At 45.1% G+C, this 14658-nt stretch overlaps 2 protein-coding genes across 4 annotated transcripts in view; both read right to left on the bottom strand.

Moving 5' to 3' along the window:
- The window catches only part of LOC138207028 (protein EFR3 homolog B-like), an 18270-nt gene extending 10713 nt beyond the window's left edge, over window positions 1–7557 (bottom strand). Inside the window, exons 1-9 of the mRNA XM_069164009.1 lie at window positions 6704–7557; window positions 5303–5655; window positions 2312–2388; window positions 1699–1826; window positions 1445–1595; window positions 653–774; window positions 377–526; window positions 96–191; window positions 1–11 (exon numbers count right to left, since the gene is read on the bottom strand). The exon at window positions 1–11 is cut by the window's left edge and continues 68 nt beyond it. Coding sequence (XP_069020110.1) covers window positions 1–11; window positions 96–191; window positions 377–526; window positions 653–774; window positions 1445–1595; window positions 1699–1826; window positions 2312–2388; window positions 5303–5655; window positions 6704–6864 — 1249 coding nt within the window. The 5' untranslated portion in view covers window positions 6865–7557. The remainder of the gene's footprint in view (window positions 12–95; window positions 192–376; window positions 527–652; window positions 775–1444; window positions 1596–1698; window positions 1827–2311; window positions 2389–5302; window positions 5656–6703) is intronic.
- Window positions 7558–7650: 93 nt separating this feature from the next.
- On the bottom strand, window positions 7651–13854 carry LOC138207030 (IQ calmodulin-binding motif-containing protein 1-like). 3 transcript variants are annotated; one of them, XM_069164010.1, is made up of 15 exons: window positions 13627–13854; window positions 12980–13148; window positions 11310–11478; window positions 10640–10757; window positions 10496–10571; window positions 10315–10414; window positions 10067–10239; window positions 9888–9997; window positions 9425–9543; window positions 9278–9344; window positions 9033–9108; window positions 8714–8877; window positions 8441–8578; window positions 8209–8365; window positions 7651–8086 (listed from the first exon to the last, which is right to left on the bottom strand). In XM_069164010.1, exons 2-15 carry the CDS (start codon window positions 13095–13097, stop codon window positions 7842–7844), a joined length of 1830 nt encoding a protein of 609 aa, XP_069020111.1. In that variant the 5' UTR covers window positions 13098–13148; window positions 13627–13854; the 3' UTR covers window positions 7651–7841. The 3 variants fall into 3 exon arrangements, with proteins under 3 accessions (XP_069020111.1, XP_069020112.1, XP_069020113.1); XM_069164011.1 differs by having other exon boundaries at window positions 13771–13845; XM_069164012.1 differs by lacking the exon at window positions 8209–8365 and having other exon boundaries at window positions 7935–8086.
- Window positions 13855–14658: the final 804 nt, after the last annotated feature.

The raw sequence follows: 14658 nt of genomic DNA, 5'->3' as shown, positions 1-14658 counted from the left end.
TGTCCAGGTGCCTGAAAACACACAGCAGCTTGAAGGGTCATGAGATCATTCAGTCTTTCTCCAGCGTCCCTCCACTGTCCTACAGCGTGTCTTACATGAGGACGGGTCTGACGGCGTTGTTAATGTGTCCATAAGCAGCTCGGCCCAACAGCTCCCTGAAACACACCTCCGTCTGCTCCGCTGGAGACCCGCTGCACACAAATATTACATGGAAGGCAGAGCCACCAAACAAACCCTGGACACTCTTTTAATTATGACAGTCAGTGAGACCAGTTCAACTGTGAGGTAAAACACAGCATCATCTGCTGCGCTGCTAACAACTGTAGGAATAGAAAGAGAGCTGTTGATACCTGACAGGTAACATTCGTGTGTCTACCTGTTGTTTTGCGTGTGCTGCTGCAGGTTGACCAGCAGGGCGGGAACAATCTGCTCCATGTGACGGGGATCCCAAATGTTCACCTGCAGCTCGTCGTCCACCGTCTTCCTGACCACGCCTTGCAGGCCGCAGATCCCCGACACACGGATCCTGAACCACAACACGCTCACAGCATCACCGGCGACACTTCTGCATTCATTCATTCGTTTTAAATTACAACCACATAAATTGTAATTGTATTATAACACACCGCTAAGCTAAAGCGGAGGAACTGACTTGTTCTGGGTGTCGGGGTCTTCGTGTTCAGAGTGACACATCTCACTGAAGCGAGACACAAAGAAGTCGTAGCTGCGATGATACGACGGCGTGTCCTCCTCGATGTTCGCAAACTTCACAAACTACGAGACAGAATATTAACCCGATAATGCTTCAGAGAAAACAATATTACTGTCGACGCAGATGGAAAACAAATACACAATTAAAAGAGCAAGATTTTCTAAGTACTGGAGTGATATGTTCAAACTCCCCAACTTGCTGCATGCAAGAATGAAACCAGGAGAACAGATGAGTGAATCGAGTCACCAGAACGGCCTGCAAGGGAGAAATGTTGCTTCTTTAAAGGTTTTCATCAGAATTCAGTGACGTGTGTAATATGTGCAGAATCTCAACTTGTTCTCATGTCTTTAAACTAACAAATAAGAATATGCATGCAAAGAATCACAGAGGGACGTGAATGGAGGATTCAACAGAGATGAACCTGCTGTTGAACACTGATAATCCTGAGTGACTGTAGAAATATAAATCTTGTAAATGCACATATCATGGCTTAAAGATGACATAAATACATGTATGATAAGATCATGATCTCTCCGTGTCGGTGGGACGAAGCTGAAAACTGTTTTTCCTGTTGCCACGACGATAAAATATATTTTGGTGGTGAAAGAAAGTGTTTTAAGTGTTTTAAGTGTTTTGCGGCAAACTGAACAAACTATTTCTTCGTCGGCCGCCCGCTGAGAAGAAGTGGACTGAAACGTGTTCAGGAGAAGTTGGAGAGTGCGTGCTGCGTACAGAGTTGGTGGCGAGGATGTGGAGGTGTGGCTTGTCGGCCTCCAGCAGCAGTCGCAGCGTGCTGAGGAAACTCTCCACCAGCAGGTTGATGCTCTGACAGTGACAGGCCAGCAGCAGCTGCTCCAGCGCCTCCAGCGCGATGCAAACATACCTGAGGAACAACCACACTGCTGGTTCCAGCATCACTTCACTTCTCACAGGTTTGGTTTTTGAGTGCGTCTGTAATCTGGACGGCAGGCGGTGTGTGGACTGACCCGTAGCGGTGGCGGTTCAGCTCTCTGGTTAGACGCTCTGACAGGTAGGCGGCGATGCGGTCGAGTTTCTCCGGAGCCGACAGAGCGAAGAACGTCAGCTTCTCCATGTTGGCTTTCACCAGGCCGTCCTGGTCACACACACACACACACACACACACACACACACACACACACACACACACACCCAGACACACACACACACACACACACACACACACACACACACACACACACACACACACACACACACACACACCCAGACACACACACACACACACACGCATAGACACATAGACACATATACACACATAGACACATATACACACATAGACACATAGACACATATACACACACACACACACACAGACACACACACACATAGACACATAGACACACACACACACATACACACATAGACACATAGACATACACACACACACAGACACACACACACATATATATACACAGACACACACACACACAGACACACACACACACCCTTTAGCCGATGGCAGATAATCAGGACGGCTGAAATCTCGACCAGAACGAGGACACCGTATGTTTCCGTGATCAGATGCGACGCTCCAGTCACGGTATTTACACGCGTGTTTACCTCGGGGTCTTCTGGGAAAATATTGTCCACCAGCCGCTTGTAGCGAGGACGCAGCGCCCAGCAGCAACCACACAGACCTGAAGATAGACAGAGACATTTATTCTGCTTTAACGATCCTTTTCTATTATTGCGACAAATATTCGGAGGCTCATTACTGCCAGGAAATCAAAAAACAAAGAAGTCAGCCATGATTTAAAAAAATGTTCTCCAAATAATGGGATTACAAGGGTAAAAAAATATATTATTATTACTCTATCAAGACACAAATAAACAATTTAAAAACCACTATAAACCAGGTGGAATTGTGGATGACAATGATGGCCTGAAGGGGGCAGCAGAGGGTCGTGGGCTTGTTCAGATTTTTCTTAAATTTTTCATCTCTTAGTGTTTACTGTGACGGCTTTTAGGAGGATTAAAGGAGACCAGAGATCCAACACTGGTCAACTGCCAACTAGAAAAAATAAATAAATAAATAAAAAATATATATATATACACACACACACACACACACACACACACACACACACACACACACACACACACACACACACACACACACAGAGGTCTCTCCATATTTGTGAGGACCCTGGGTAGAATAATGCATTTCCAGGCCCCGTACCGAAACCCTCAGCTAAACCTGAGTCAAACTTAAACCCAGAAACCAGGTCAAACTGTCCCAAAGTGAAGACCGGCACGAACGTCCTCTCTGTCCAAAAATGTCCTCACATCCCAGGTTTGGTCCTCATAAAGACAGATAAACATAAACAACAATGCAGTCGCGGTAGTAATACAACGTCTTAAGCGCTAATCCTGCTGCTGGTTGTTGCATAATGTGTTTACATTGTTGTTTTTTTAGTTAGTGGAGCTTAAAGAGTCCACGCTGTCGCTGCAGGGACGCCGGTTCCTTCCCCAAAACCAGGACATCGGGCTTGAAGAGCTTAGGGCCTGAAGACTATTACAACTTTTTTTTTTAAAAAGCCTTTTAAAAGACTTGTCATTTTAAATCTCATAATTTTGAAGCATTTTTATTTAATATTTCATAATTTTAGACATAAATTATACTTATGCAAAAAAAGTATTCTTTTGATTTAATTGTATTTTATTGCTTATTTCTTTTGAGTTGATCTGGCTGTTTTAATTCTGATTGATTGTGTGCAGCACTTCTGTTGTGATTAAATATGCTGTATGAATAAATAAATGAACTGACAGATGTCAGGTTATGAATCATCAGACCATCATGTTAACAGAAGTTAAGTCTTCTACTTTAGTTGATGCACCCTGGAGGATTCTCAGATCATACCCGGTTATTTCAGATAATCTGGGCTCTTATATAAAGTCTTTTATTGTATTTTTGAATTCACCATTTTTCTGTGTGATGAAGAGCAGAACGAGCATTGCTTTCTGTTTGTTTATGTAAAGACTTCCCCTTCTATCCCGTTGAGTTTAACTTCGGGAGCTGATCGAAGTCACTGGAGTGACTGGGTTAATCCGACGGAGGGGAAACAGCCTCCATCTTCCTGCAACGACCTTCAGCGCATTTTAAAAATCAGATCAAGATCAATTTAAATCTCTGATCAGAAACCTTTTTGAACTTGTTGTATTGCTCCCGTCTTTACGTCTTGTTTGTATTTTTTAGTTTTGAATTTTTCCCACTTTGTTTTTTCATGAAGTTTAACCCATATTTGAATGTTTTCCTTTCTGCTTCGTGTAATCTGGGCAGGATTGAAAATGTAAAGCACCATGATGAAGATGATGCAAGCTTTGTTTCTGTAATGAGTTGAATCAATTAAAATAAATACTCAGAGATGATTCTGTTCCTGTTTTATCCAATAAGAAAACTAATCTAAAATACCTCCAGATAGTTTTATAATCCCATTAAAACCCCATGATAAGCGGGTAAATTTACTGTGTTGAAGGATTTGTTGTCTCTTCTTTGAAGATTTTTATTCAGGCAGATGTTGGCGTCCTTCATCGTCACATCTGTTAATTTTAGGACTTTTCTCAACATTTAAAAAACGAGAAATAAAACAGGAAGATGATAATAAATATTAAATATTTCTTACCGTACATGAAGACGACTTGTTCAGCTCACATCCACACTGTCATGTCCATCACTCACACACACACACATTTGTAGTTAATCCTCCACACACACACACACACACACACACACACACACACACACACCGACATGACTCCGCCTTCTTTCATTTATCCCTGCCAGTTAAAAAGCTCGTATCTCTGCGGTGAGCGCCTGATTAAATGTCAGAGGATGATGCTGGAAATGTGAACGTGTTGCTTGTAAAATCTGATTTAATTCAGTGTGGTATGAATATTGTCAGCTGAACGGTTTGTCCGAGTGTGTGTTGTGTGATCCGGGCCATGTGCAGCAGCTCAGCGCTCTCTAATCTGCTCTGGATTTATTCATCGTTCCAGCACAAACAGAAAAAATGGATCAGAAACGGGCCGAAGCTGCTGGATGGACGGTGGAAGTGTTGCACAGCAAGGAGGACCAACAACAGCAATATTTACACGCTCTCACCTTATCACCACATTTTCAGGTGATTCAGACATATTTTCACGTTATTACGAGAAATGTTCACATCATTACGAAATACTTTAACGTTATTATAACCTTTTCACGTGATTCAGACATATTTGAATGTTTTTCAGACATATTTGACATCATTACAGCATTTATCCGTCATTCAGACGTTTTTGCGTTTTTAAGACATATTTTCGCCTTATTACAACATAGTTTCACGTTACGACATTTTTCAGATACATTTTCACATTATTCTGATATATTTTTATGTAATTACAACATATTTAGCTGTTATTGCGTTCTGTCGTAAACTGCGTGTTAAACGAGAAGAGAAATAAGTCGGACTTTATTGCGTCCTTCTTCTCCCTCGTCACGTCAAACAATTCAAATGGTTTGCTGGTGTTTCGGCGCGGTTCGTTTTACGTGAGCTGAACGGTGTCTGTTACCTCCGGGTACCTGGTGGTCAAACACGGAGCAGCAGTCCTGCAGCAGCCGTCGAGGAGCCTGGGATACGGTCGGCATGGCGACGGCCCTCGGCAGCGACATCCCCCTGGGCAGGCTGGGTACGGTCAGGCCTCGGGGCATGCTGGGTAAACTGGGTAGAGTGGGCAGACTGGGCATAGTGATGCCTCGGGGTAAACTGGGAGCGCTGATGCCCCGGGGCAGCGAGCTGAGCAACGACGGCATGGTCACCCCCCGCGGCATGCTGGGAAACCTGGGACGAGTCCCTGGCATCTCTGAGAAGACCTCACGCCGTCCAGAGAGGAGAAGGAGAAGTCCTGAGGAAGAGGAGGAGGCTCTGTGGACGGAGAGAAGAAGGTGAGAAGTGAAAAGGACTGAAGTGTAAAAGCTCCTTCTCCTCCACATTCCTCTGGACATTAACTCCTTCAGCTCCACTCGCCGCCTCTCAACATGTCAATAAAGCTCCTTCAAAAGCAGCCAGACTCAAACCGACAGCAGACACATCGCTACGCTCCCTTTCTGCCACCAGGATTTTATTAACGGGAAGAAATACGAGCCTGAAATCCACTTTGAACCTGAATTATTTTAGTTTACATTTGTTCTGACACAGAAAACTTGAGACACAGTTGAATTCTTCCACCACAGGAGACCTGGAAGGACGACTCCTGTCATTATCAGTCCTTCACGACTGATGATTATTCACTGGATGATTCAGTGCACCGGTTTATCTGAACAACAACCCCACAGAAGTTTACTGTCACAGCACAAACAAAACAAAAGCAACCCTCAGCCACAATATAGAAAAGGCTGCACCACATCCAGGTCATCATGTCCTCCGATTATCAACCGGGTCATGTGACCGCTGCACGCTGTAGTTTCATCTTTAACATGTTATAAAGAGGAAACTTGGTTCTAACGAGGGTTTTTTTGTTTGTTTGTTGAGAAAATAAATTTGTTAGAACAAAACTTTTCTATAAAAACTGAATGAATAACGTTTAATAAAAGGAGCAGAAACTGAATATTCATTCATCTGTTTTATATATTTTGTGGGATATTTTTTTTGGAAAGATTATAATAATCTTTAAAATCTTTACAAATTAAATAATAAAAATGTCTTAATTTATTTTCCTAAAACTCGTCACAAACTGGTGTCTCGTTCTTCTCTTTGTTTAAATCTGATTATAAAATCTAAATTGCACTTTTTAATTTACCAGAAAGAAATACTGTAAAATAAGAAATCTCATGACAAGTTACTGTTGTGTTTACCACTGAAATAAAAAAAATGAAAAAGTAATGAACTTACTTATCAGGAAAAGTTGTCTTTGAGGTTGAAATTGTAATGAATTTTGATGTTTCATGAACTGTTGCAGTGCAGAAAGTCCCACCTGCTCGTCTCCAGCGTCGCTCCCTCGCAGCCGTTTCCCTCCAACAGACACATCAACAGCTGTTTATGTAACATCTGCTGAGCCTCTGCTGGCCGACAGCTCAGATCAATAATCGATGGGTGTGATCGATCCACGCTCGGCCCGCTGGACGCCTCTGACATCACAGCATGAGTCGGTGGATGTGGCTGGAAATCAAAGGTCGTCCTGCGGTTAAACAACCTTTAACAGACATCTCAAACACTTTTAAACTTTAACGAGTGAATAATATCAGCGAGAAGTGGAACAAGCACCGTCCGCTCGGGCTGCACACATCAGGACAACAAGCGCCCCTCTTCCATCCCAGCATGCTGCTGGAGTGCAGGCGAGGCTCCTTCTGCTGTTCAATGGTGGTTACTGCAATAACAACAGTACATAACATCAGCTGAGTCTCACCTGCTGAGGAAAACCAGGATGTTGTCCTCCAACCTGCAGAAGTGCAGTCTGGGTAATGTAGGAAATCAAGCTGAGAGGAAGCACAGGAAATACAGCAGACCAGGAAGTAGAGCTGAGGAAGAGGAGGAGCCTCTTCTCTGACAGGCAGCAGCAATCCACGCAAAGTAAAGTCATCATAAAGTAAAAGCCACATTTATTAATGTAACGTCAACAGAATGTTGCCGGTCGTCTTTGCTCCATCGAAACATAACATTTGCCATAAATCTGGTGTTTGTTAAAAGTATTGAAACTGTGAGTGAAAATACTTTCACTAACTATCAGGTTAGAACGAGCCCACAGGGACGCCACTGGCTCTAATGGCTGAAACGTGGTTCTGCTGTGGTTCTATTCTTATTTCTCAGTTTCAGAATGTTGTTTCTGAGGGGAGGGGCCTTTACTGAGAGGGGAGGGGCCTTTACGGAGAGGGGCGGGGAATAGATAATGAGTGACAGCAGAACAAAGTCACTGTAGCTTCATTCAATCGTGAAAAAAACAACTTTTTATTGATGTAAGTTTTCCATTTAGTCCAATAACATTTGGAAAATGTTTGACAACTTTTCTCTCAGAATAAAATCTGTTTGAAAAAAATAGGAATAAAAATCTTTCAGGAAACATCTGTAAACTTCAAACAGATGTCTTCAGATGAAAAACTCTCAAGTTTAAAGGTTTAGTCGGTCCACCTGTTCGCTGACCCTCCGACATACAGTCCTCCGAGCTCCGCCTCCAGTTCCTGCAGGTGGGCGGGGCCAAACATGTCACCTGTGTCCACGCCTCCCAGTGTCCTCCACCAGGGCAGCCGGCTCGCCTGCAGCGTAGCATTGTGGACGTCGCGGGCGCGAACAGCGATGGGACCCGACGGACTCAGGAAGGAATCGGCGTCTGTTGCCGTGACGGCGGAGAGGGGCGGGGCATCTGTGGGGACAATATGTTGATCTTTCATTGATCTCACTGTGGTCCAGCAGATGTGCAGAGTGTGTGTGTGTGTGTGTGTGTGTGTGTGTGTAGGTGTGTGTGTGTAGGTGTGTGTGTGCGACCTCGCAGCAGCTCCATCTGTGTGTGTGTGTGAGCCAGCAGGGCCTCCACCCTCTGCTCCTCCCTCCTCCGCTGCGCTCCTCTCTGCAGCTCCGTCAGCAGCAGCAGCTGCACCTCCTCGTGGAGACGCTCACACTCGTCAGCAGACACACGTGACGACTGCGTACACGTATACACACATCAGTCGCACGCAAAGCATCATGGGTAACAGGTGACTGCACTTTTTTCTCTTACAGGGTGCACGGCGATGTACTCTTCCACCTGTTGCTTTAGCTCCGCCCTCCTGCTGTCAGTCAAACCTTTCTGACCGATCCAGAATGGAGTGATGGGCGGGGCTTTTGCTGCTCGTCGCTTCTGCAGGAAACGAAGCACCTGAAACGGCAGAAAGAGCGACGAGCAGGTTGATTCTCTGTTACCTTCTCACAGATATGGACAGTGTGTGTGTGTGTGTGTGTGTGTGTGTGTGTGTGTGTGTGTGTGTGTGTGTGTGTGTGTGTGTGTGTGTACCGCTCTCTGCAGCGTCCTGGCAGCTTGCTGCTGTGTGTGTGTGCGTCTCAGAGTGCGTCGGAGTTGGTGGTCGTAGCGTCGTCTTTCTCTGAAGCCTCTCCAGCAGCTCTGGATCACCACGGCCGCCCGACGCTCGCACTCCTGCAGGTACGGCTGCACCTGGTCTGAACACACAGAAAAAACACACCTGGGTGTTATTTTCTCTCATTCTTTCAAAATAAAAGTGCTGATGAGAGAGAGAGTGTGTGTGTGTGTGTGTGTGTGTGTGTGTGTGTGTGTGTGTGTGTGTGTGTGTGTGTGTGTGTGTGTGTGTGTTTACCAGCAGGAAGCAGCTGCAGCAGTCGTCTCTGTTTCAGGTGGAAGTGTCTCCTCGCCTGCTGACGTCTCACACACACCTACGACACAGTTCACAGACATCCGTCATTTAAAATTCATCATCACACCTTCAGGTCAGTCACATGAGAATCAGGTTTAAAAACATCTCCACATGATTCGATTCATTCATTTACATACAGATATATATTTCATTATCAATCAGTTCATGTAAATCTGCGTCTGACTGACCTGATACTTGAGCTCCTCCTCCCACAGCTGAGCCTCCTTCTGCTGCTGCTGCTGCCTCCTCAGAGCCCTACGGAGGAGGAGGTCAGGGATCAGTGTGACCGCAGGGGGACGGAGGGACGGAGGGACAGGGGGACAGGTGACTCTTACCTGTATCTCCTCTGCAGCGCGGTGACGGCTCGGTTTAGACCCTTCACTCTCCGTCGGGTCTGGTACGACCTCCAGGCCGCCTGGATCACACAGGCCGCCTGCACATGCTTCGTGCTCACCTGCACACAGACAGGAAGGGTCATGTGATGGTTCACATGTTGTTTCAGTCATACAGCAGGACATTAAAGGACAAGACAGCTTGAAACTGGATACAAATGTTTTTTTTAATGTCAAATTTGCTTCTTTTTTAAATGGAAAATTGCAAAAATATGAGAAATGATTAAAATAAAAGGATTTTAAATGCCAAAGAAATATAATTAAAAATGAATATGTTGAAAGAAATGTATGTGTTTTAAAATATTATTGAATAAACAAATGCTGAAAATATCGAGAAATTTAAAATGTTCTTTCTAATAATACGATGCAAATCAACACATTCCTGTGGCAGGAGCTACAGACACACCTGAGACTGACTCATCACGCCCTTTCCTGATTGGATGAGAGCAATCAGCTGATCCACATCCTGGTCAAAGCCCCGCCCCCTCCAGTCTTTGTCCAGCAGGCTGTCCAGACCTGCAGGGAGACAGACAGTCAGTGACCTCTGACCTCTCATGCTACCTGCTGCAGGTGAACTCATCTTACCTCTGAAGCTGAGGAGGAGGGGCTGGAGGCGGAGCTCCAGCTGATTGGCCATGAGGACGATCAGCCTGATGGAGGCCCCGCCCACCGCAGAGTCAGAGCTCAGAGCTAATTGGCCGACCGCCTCGTTCAGCAACAGCAGAACCGAGTCGTCGCTCAACCCGGACAGGAACTCCCTGCAGAGAAGTTTCACTTTTACTGATTCGAGTATTTATTGATCAGTTTATTATTGATATGTTCACGTGCGTCACCTGCTGGCTGCGCAGGCTTGAATCCACAGCTGGACGCAGAGCAGAGACGCTGCGACATCATCGCACATCTGGATCTGCTCGTAGTGGGCGGAGCTGAGGACTGCAGAGACACAACGTTCAGTCAGAACCACCTGTCAGTCTGCAGATGGATCAATAACCCGATCAATGAGCAGCCACTGACCCTGTGTGGTGAGCTGAGTGTGAGCGGAGAGCAGCCAGCTGACTGAGTCCATCACCTTCCTGAGGAGAGACGCACTCTGACGGACAGACAGAAGAATCAGAGTCTGACTGCAGCTCCACCAACTTTCAACCAACAGATTCTCACCTCCGAACGCCTCGTCAGCTGACCGGCCAATGAGAGCAGGCCGTCCATGACCGACGGCAGGAACAGCCTATGAAAGGCCTCCGAGTGTCGGCCGGGATCCACCCCGACGCAGCAGGAACTGGACAGACAGACAGACGTCTCAGCACATTCAAAACCTCCGTTCAAAAAGGACGAATGACGCCGGACGGCCGCTTGTTGGTCGGTGACTCGAGTAAACTGCACTCGTACAAACACGCAGCGCAAAGAGCTTCAAATCAAAACAATACACAAAACATTCAAATAAACAAACACATTTGTAGAAATGTCAAAATCCCGTAAGCCAAAAACTTCAAGTGACAAAAACAACAAAATGTTATTAATTAAATTATTCTGAGGCTGGAAATTAAAATGACTAAACAAAATGTTTAAAATTTGGCTGATTAATTTAAAATATGGAAAAAAAGGAAATACTCAAAAAAATTAAAAGGATTCAAATAATTACTTTAAACGTTTTTTTTAATGTTGAATTTGTTTTAATTTTTTTGAAATCATCTACAATTAAGATCAAATATTATAAAAATTAAATTTTTACTGAAAGTTTAAGTTTTATTTGTGAAAGTAAAAATCCTTTGAAGATCGTAGCAGGCGGAGCGTGTTGAACAGGTGAGGTCACCTGTCCTGTCGGGTGTACCTGGTGAGCTGGGCGAGGGCAGCGGCGGCGCTCCAGTTGCCCCGCAGCATTCTGGGATGCAGAGAGAGGGCGAGGACGCAGTGACTCAGGACGCCGCTGTGATACAGCTGCGACTTCACTCGAGTCAACGCTGCGCTCTTCGTCTGCACCGCCGCCGAGTTTAAAACCTCTGACAGGAAACAGGAAGTCGGGAAATCAAGATCGATCGCTCAATGATTTCTAAAGATGGATCAATAAACTGATCGTCACGTGTGAAGCCAACCCTCAGTTATCACCCTCAGGTATCACTCTCAGGTATCACCCTCAGGAATCACTCTCAGGTATCACCCTCAGGAATCACCCTCAGGTATCACCCTCAGGAATCACTCTCAGGAATCACTCTCAGGTATCACTCTCAGGTATCACTCTCAGGTGTCACCCTCAGGAATCACTCTCAGGTATCACCCTCAGGAATCACCCTCAGGTATCACCCTCAGGAATCACTCTCAGGAATCACTCTCAGGTATCACTCTCAGGTATCACTCTCAGGTATCACCCTCAGGAATCACTCTCAGGTATCACCCTCAGGAATCACCCTCAGGTATCACCCTCAGGAATCACTCTCAGGAATCACTCTCAGGTATCACTCTCAGGTATCACTCTCAGGTGTCACCCTCAGGAATCACCCTCAGGTATCACTCTCAGGTATCACCCTCAGGAATCACTCTCAGGTATCACCCTCAGGAATCACCCTCAGGTATCACCCTCAGGAATCACCCTCAGGAATCACCCTCAGGTATCACCCTCAGGTATCACCCTCAGGTATCACTCTCAGGTATCACTCTCAGGTATCACCCTCAGGTATCACTCTCAGGTATCACCCTCAGGTATCACTCTCAGGTATCACTCTCAGGTATCACCCTCAGGTATCACTCTCAGGTATCACCCTCAGGTATCACTCTCAGGTATCACTCTCAGGAATCACTCTCAGGTATCACTCTCAGGTATCACCCTCAGGTATCACCCTCAGGTATCACTCTCAGGTATCACTCTCAGGTGTCACTCTCAGGAATCACCCTCAGGAATCACTCTCAGGTATCACCCTCAGGTATCACTCTCAGGTATCACTCTCAGGTATCACCCTCAGGTATCACCCTCAGGAATCACCCTCAGGAATCACTCTCAGGTATCACCCTCAGGTATCACCCTCAGGTATCACTCTCAGGTATCACTCTCAGGTGTCACTCTCAGGAATCACCCTCAGGAATCACTCTCAGGTATCACCCTCAGGAATCACTCTCAGGTATCACCCTCAGGTATCACCCTCAGGTATCACCCTCAGGTATCACTCTCAGGTATCACTCTCAGGTATCACCCTCAGGTATCACTCTCAGGTATCACCCTCAGGTATCACTCTCAGGTATCACTCTCAGGTATCACCCTCAGGTATCACTCTCAGGTATCACCCTCAGGTATCACCCTCAGGTATCACTCTCAGGTATCACCCTCAGGTATCACTCTCAGGTATCACTCTCAGGTATCACCCTCAGGTATCACTCTCAGGTATCACCCTCAGGTATCACTCTCAGGTATCACCCTCAGGTATCACCCTCAGGTATCACTCTCAGGTATCACCCTCAGGTATCACTCTCAGGTATCACTCTCAGGTATCACTCTCAGGTATCACTCACTGTTCAAGCTGCTCTTCAGGAGGCTGATTTTCTGCTCCGCATTCAGGTCGTCCTCCTCCAGCTTCCTCTTCAGCTCCGACACCTCCTCCTTCTCCTCCTTCTCCTCCACCGGCTCCATCCTCACCCAGCTGACCTTTAACCCTGCAGGTCAACTACTGCCTCCACCGACCTGAAAACAGCCAACACACACTTCCAATATTTTAGAAATGCAATAGATTTAAAGGATTTAAAACATTTTGAGAAATGTAAATCTTTATAAAATTATTCCAACAAAGCCTGTCAGACACAGCTGAGGACACGAAACCCATCAACAGGTGAAACAGCCTGTCAGACACAGCTGAGGGCACTAACCCATCAACAGGTGAAGCAGCCTGTCAGACACAGCTGAGGACACTAAACCCATCAACAGGTGAAGCAGCCTGTCAGACCCAGCTGAGGACACGAAACCCATCAACAGGTGAAACAGCCTGTCAGACACAGCTGAGGGCACTAACCCATCAACAGGTGAAACAGCCTGTCAGACACAGCTGAGGACACTAAACCATCAACAGGTGAAACAGCCTGTAAATTGAAACATTGTGAGTTGAACAGCAGGAACAGGCAGACAGAAGTGTTTCCGGTGTTTCCGGTGTGCCCGTGAACTTTACCTGCAGCTTCACCTGGAGCGTCACACGTCCTCAACACCTGTTAGCACTGTAGCAGCTAGCCGCAGCCTCGTCTGTCGTCTTAGCTGACAGTTAAATAAACAAAACGTGACGTTCACCGGTTAAATATCGATTCCGGTCACTCACTCAGTTTTAAATGTCGACTTCGAAACGTCACTGAGTTGCAAAGACGATGTTTTCTGAGCAGCTGCTGCGGCTAGCTGTTAGCACGGAGCAGGCGGACGCTCCTGTTTCTACGGTAACGTGACGTCATGACGCTGCGACGGCACACACCCCTCTCTGCACCAAAACAAAAATCTGAGCATTCAAAAATATTTCTACAAATTCAAATCGGTGCTCCGGAAAGATCCTGGCTCTTTAAACTACCAGGAACAATAAACAACTTTTAAACGAATTTAAAATATTACACATTTAAATAAAAAAATCTAATTTATTATAGAAAAAGGGTAAATTTATAATTGTAAAATATCTTTAAATATTAATATGAAACTTTAAACTACGAGAAAATATTTTTTTAAATATTGTTTTTAAAAACGTAATAAACGTCTTTAGTTTTGAAAATAAATCTAAATATATCACAAAAATCTGAGATGCAAATAAGAATACTGCAGATTATTTAACAAATACAGTAAATTTAACGTTTAATCCTTGAATGCTGAATCAGATAAAGGTGATTTAAAGTTTCAGTTTTTCATTGTATGTTTGTGCAGTTTGAGGTATGCAGAGCTGCACTGTGGCCTCCAGGTGGCGCTACAGCTGCAGGTGAAACTGCAGCAGTTTCAGTTTGAAAAAAACATTATGTTCATGAAACCGCATGAAAGTTTATACTGTAATTCCATTTGAGTCACTTTTCTCTACATATTTAGAATTTGTCCTATTTTTTTTTTACCTGCAAATATTTTGTTGTTGCTGTTTGCTTCAATTCAGTTTGAATTAATCTCATACTGACAGATAAAATAGGACAGTTTATCTTTGCGTAAAAACTGCGGTTCAAATAAAGTATTATTATTATTT

Source organism: Embiotoca jacksoni, unplaced genomic scaffold, assembly GCF_022577435.1.
Source record: "Embiotoca jacksoni isolate LCO1_2020_lvr unplaced genomic scaffold, fEmbJac1.0.p SCAF_30, whole genome shotgun sequence".
Lineage (NCBI taxonomy): Eukaryota > Metazoa > Chordata > Actinopteri > Embiotocidae > Embiotoca > Embiotoca jacksoni.
Note: the sequence above shows the minus strand (reverse complement) of the source record. Positions and strands in the feature narration are given on the sequence as shown.

What these genes read in the sequence shown, in the direction of transcription:
- LOC138207030 (XM_069164010.1), bottom strand. Translation starts at nt 13,097, where the DNA reads ATGGAGCCGGTGGAGGAGAAGGAGGAGAAGGAGGAGGTGTCGGAGCTG. An exon ending in GCGCTGCAGAGGAGATACAG is followed by an intron (nt 9,345 to 9,424) that starts GTAAGAGTCACC and finishes CCTCCTCCGTAG; the next exon opens with GGCTCTGAGGAGGCAGCAGC. An exon ending in CCAGGACGCTGCAGAGAGCG is followed by an intron (nt 8,579 to 8,713) that starts GTACACACACAC and finishes CTGCCGTTTCAG; the next exon opens with GTGCTTCGTTTCCTGCAGAA.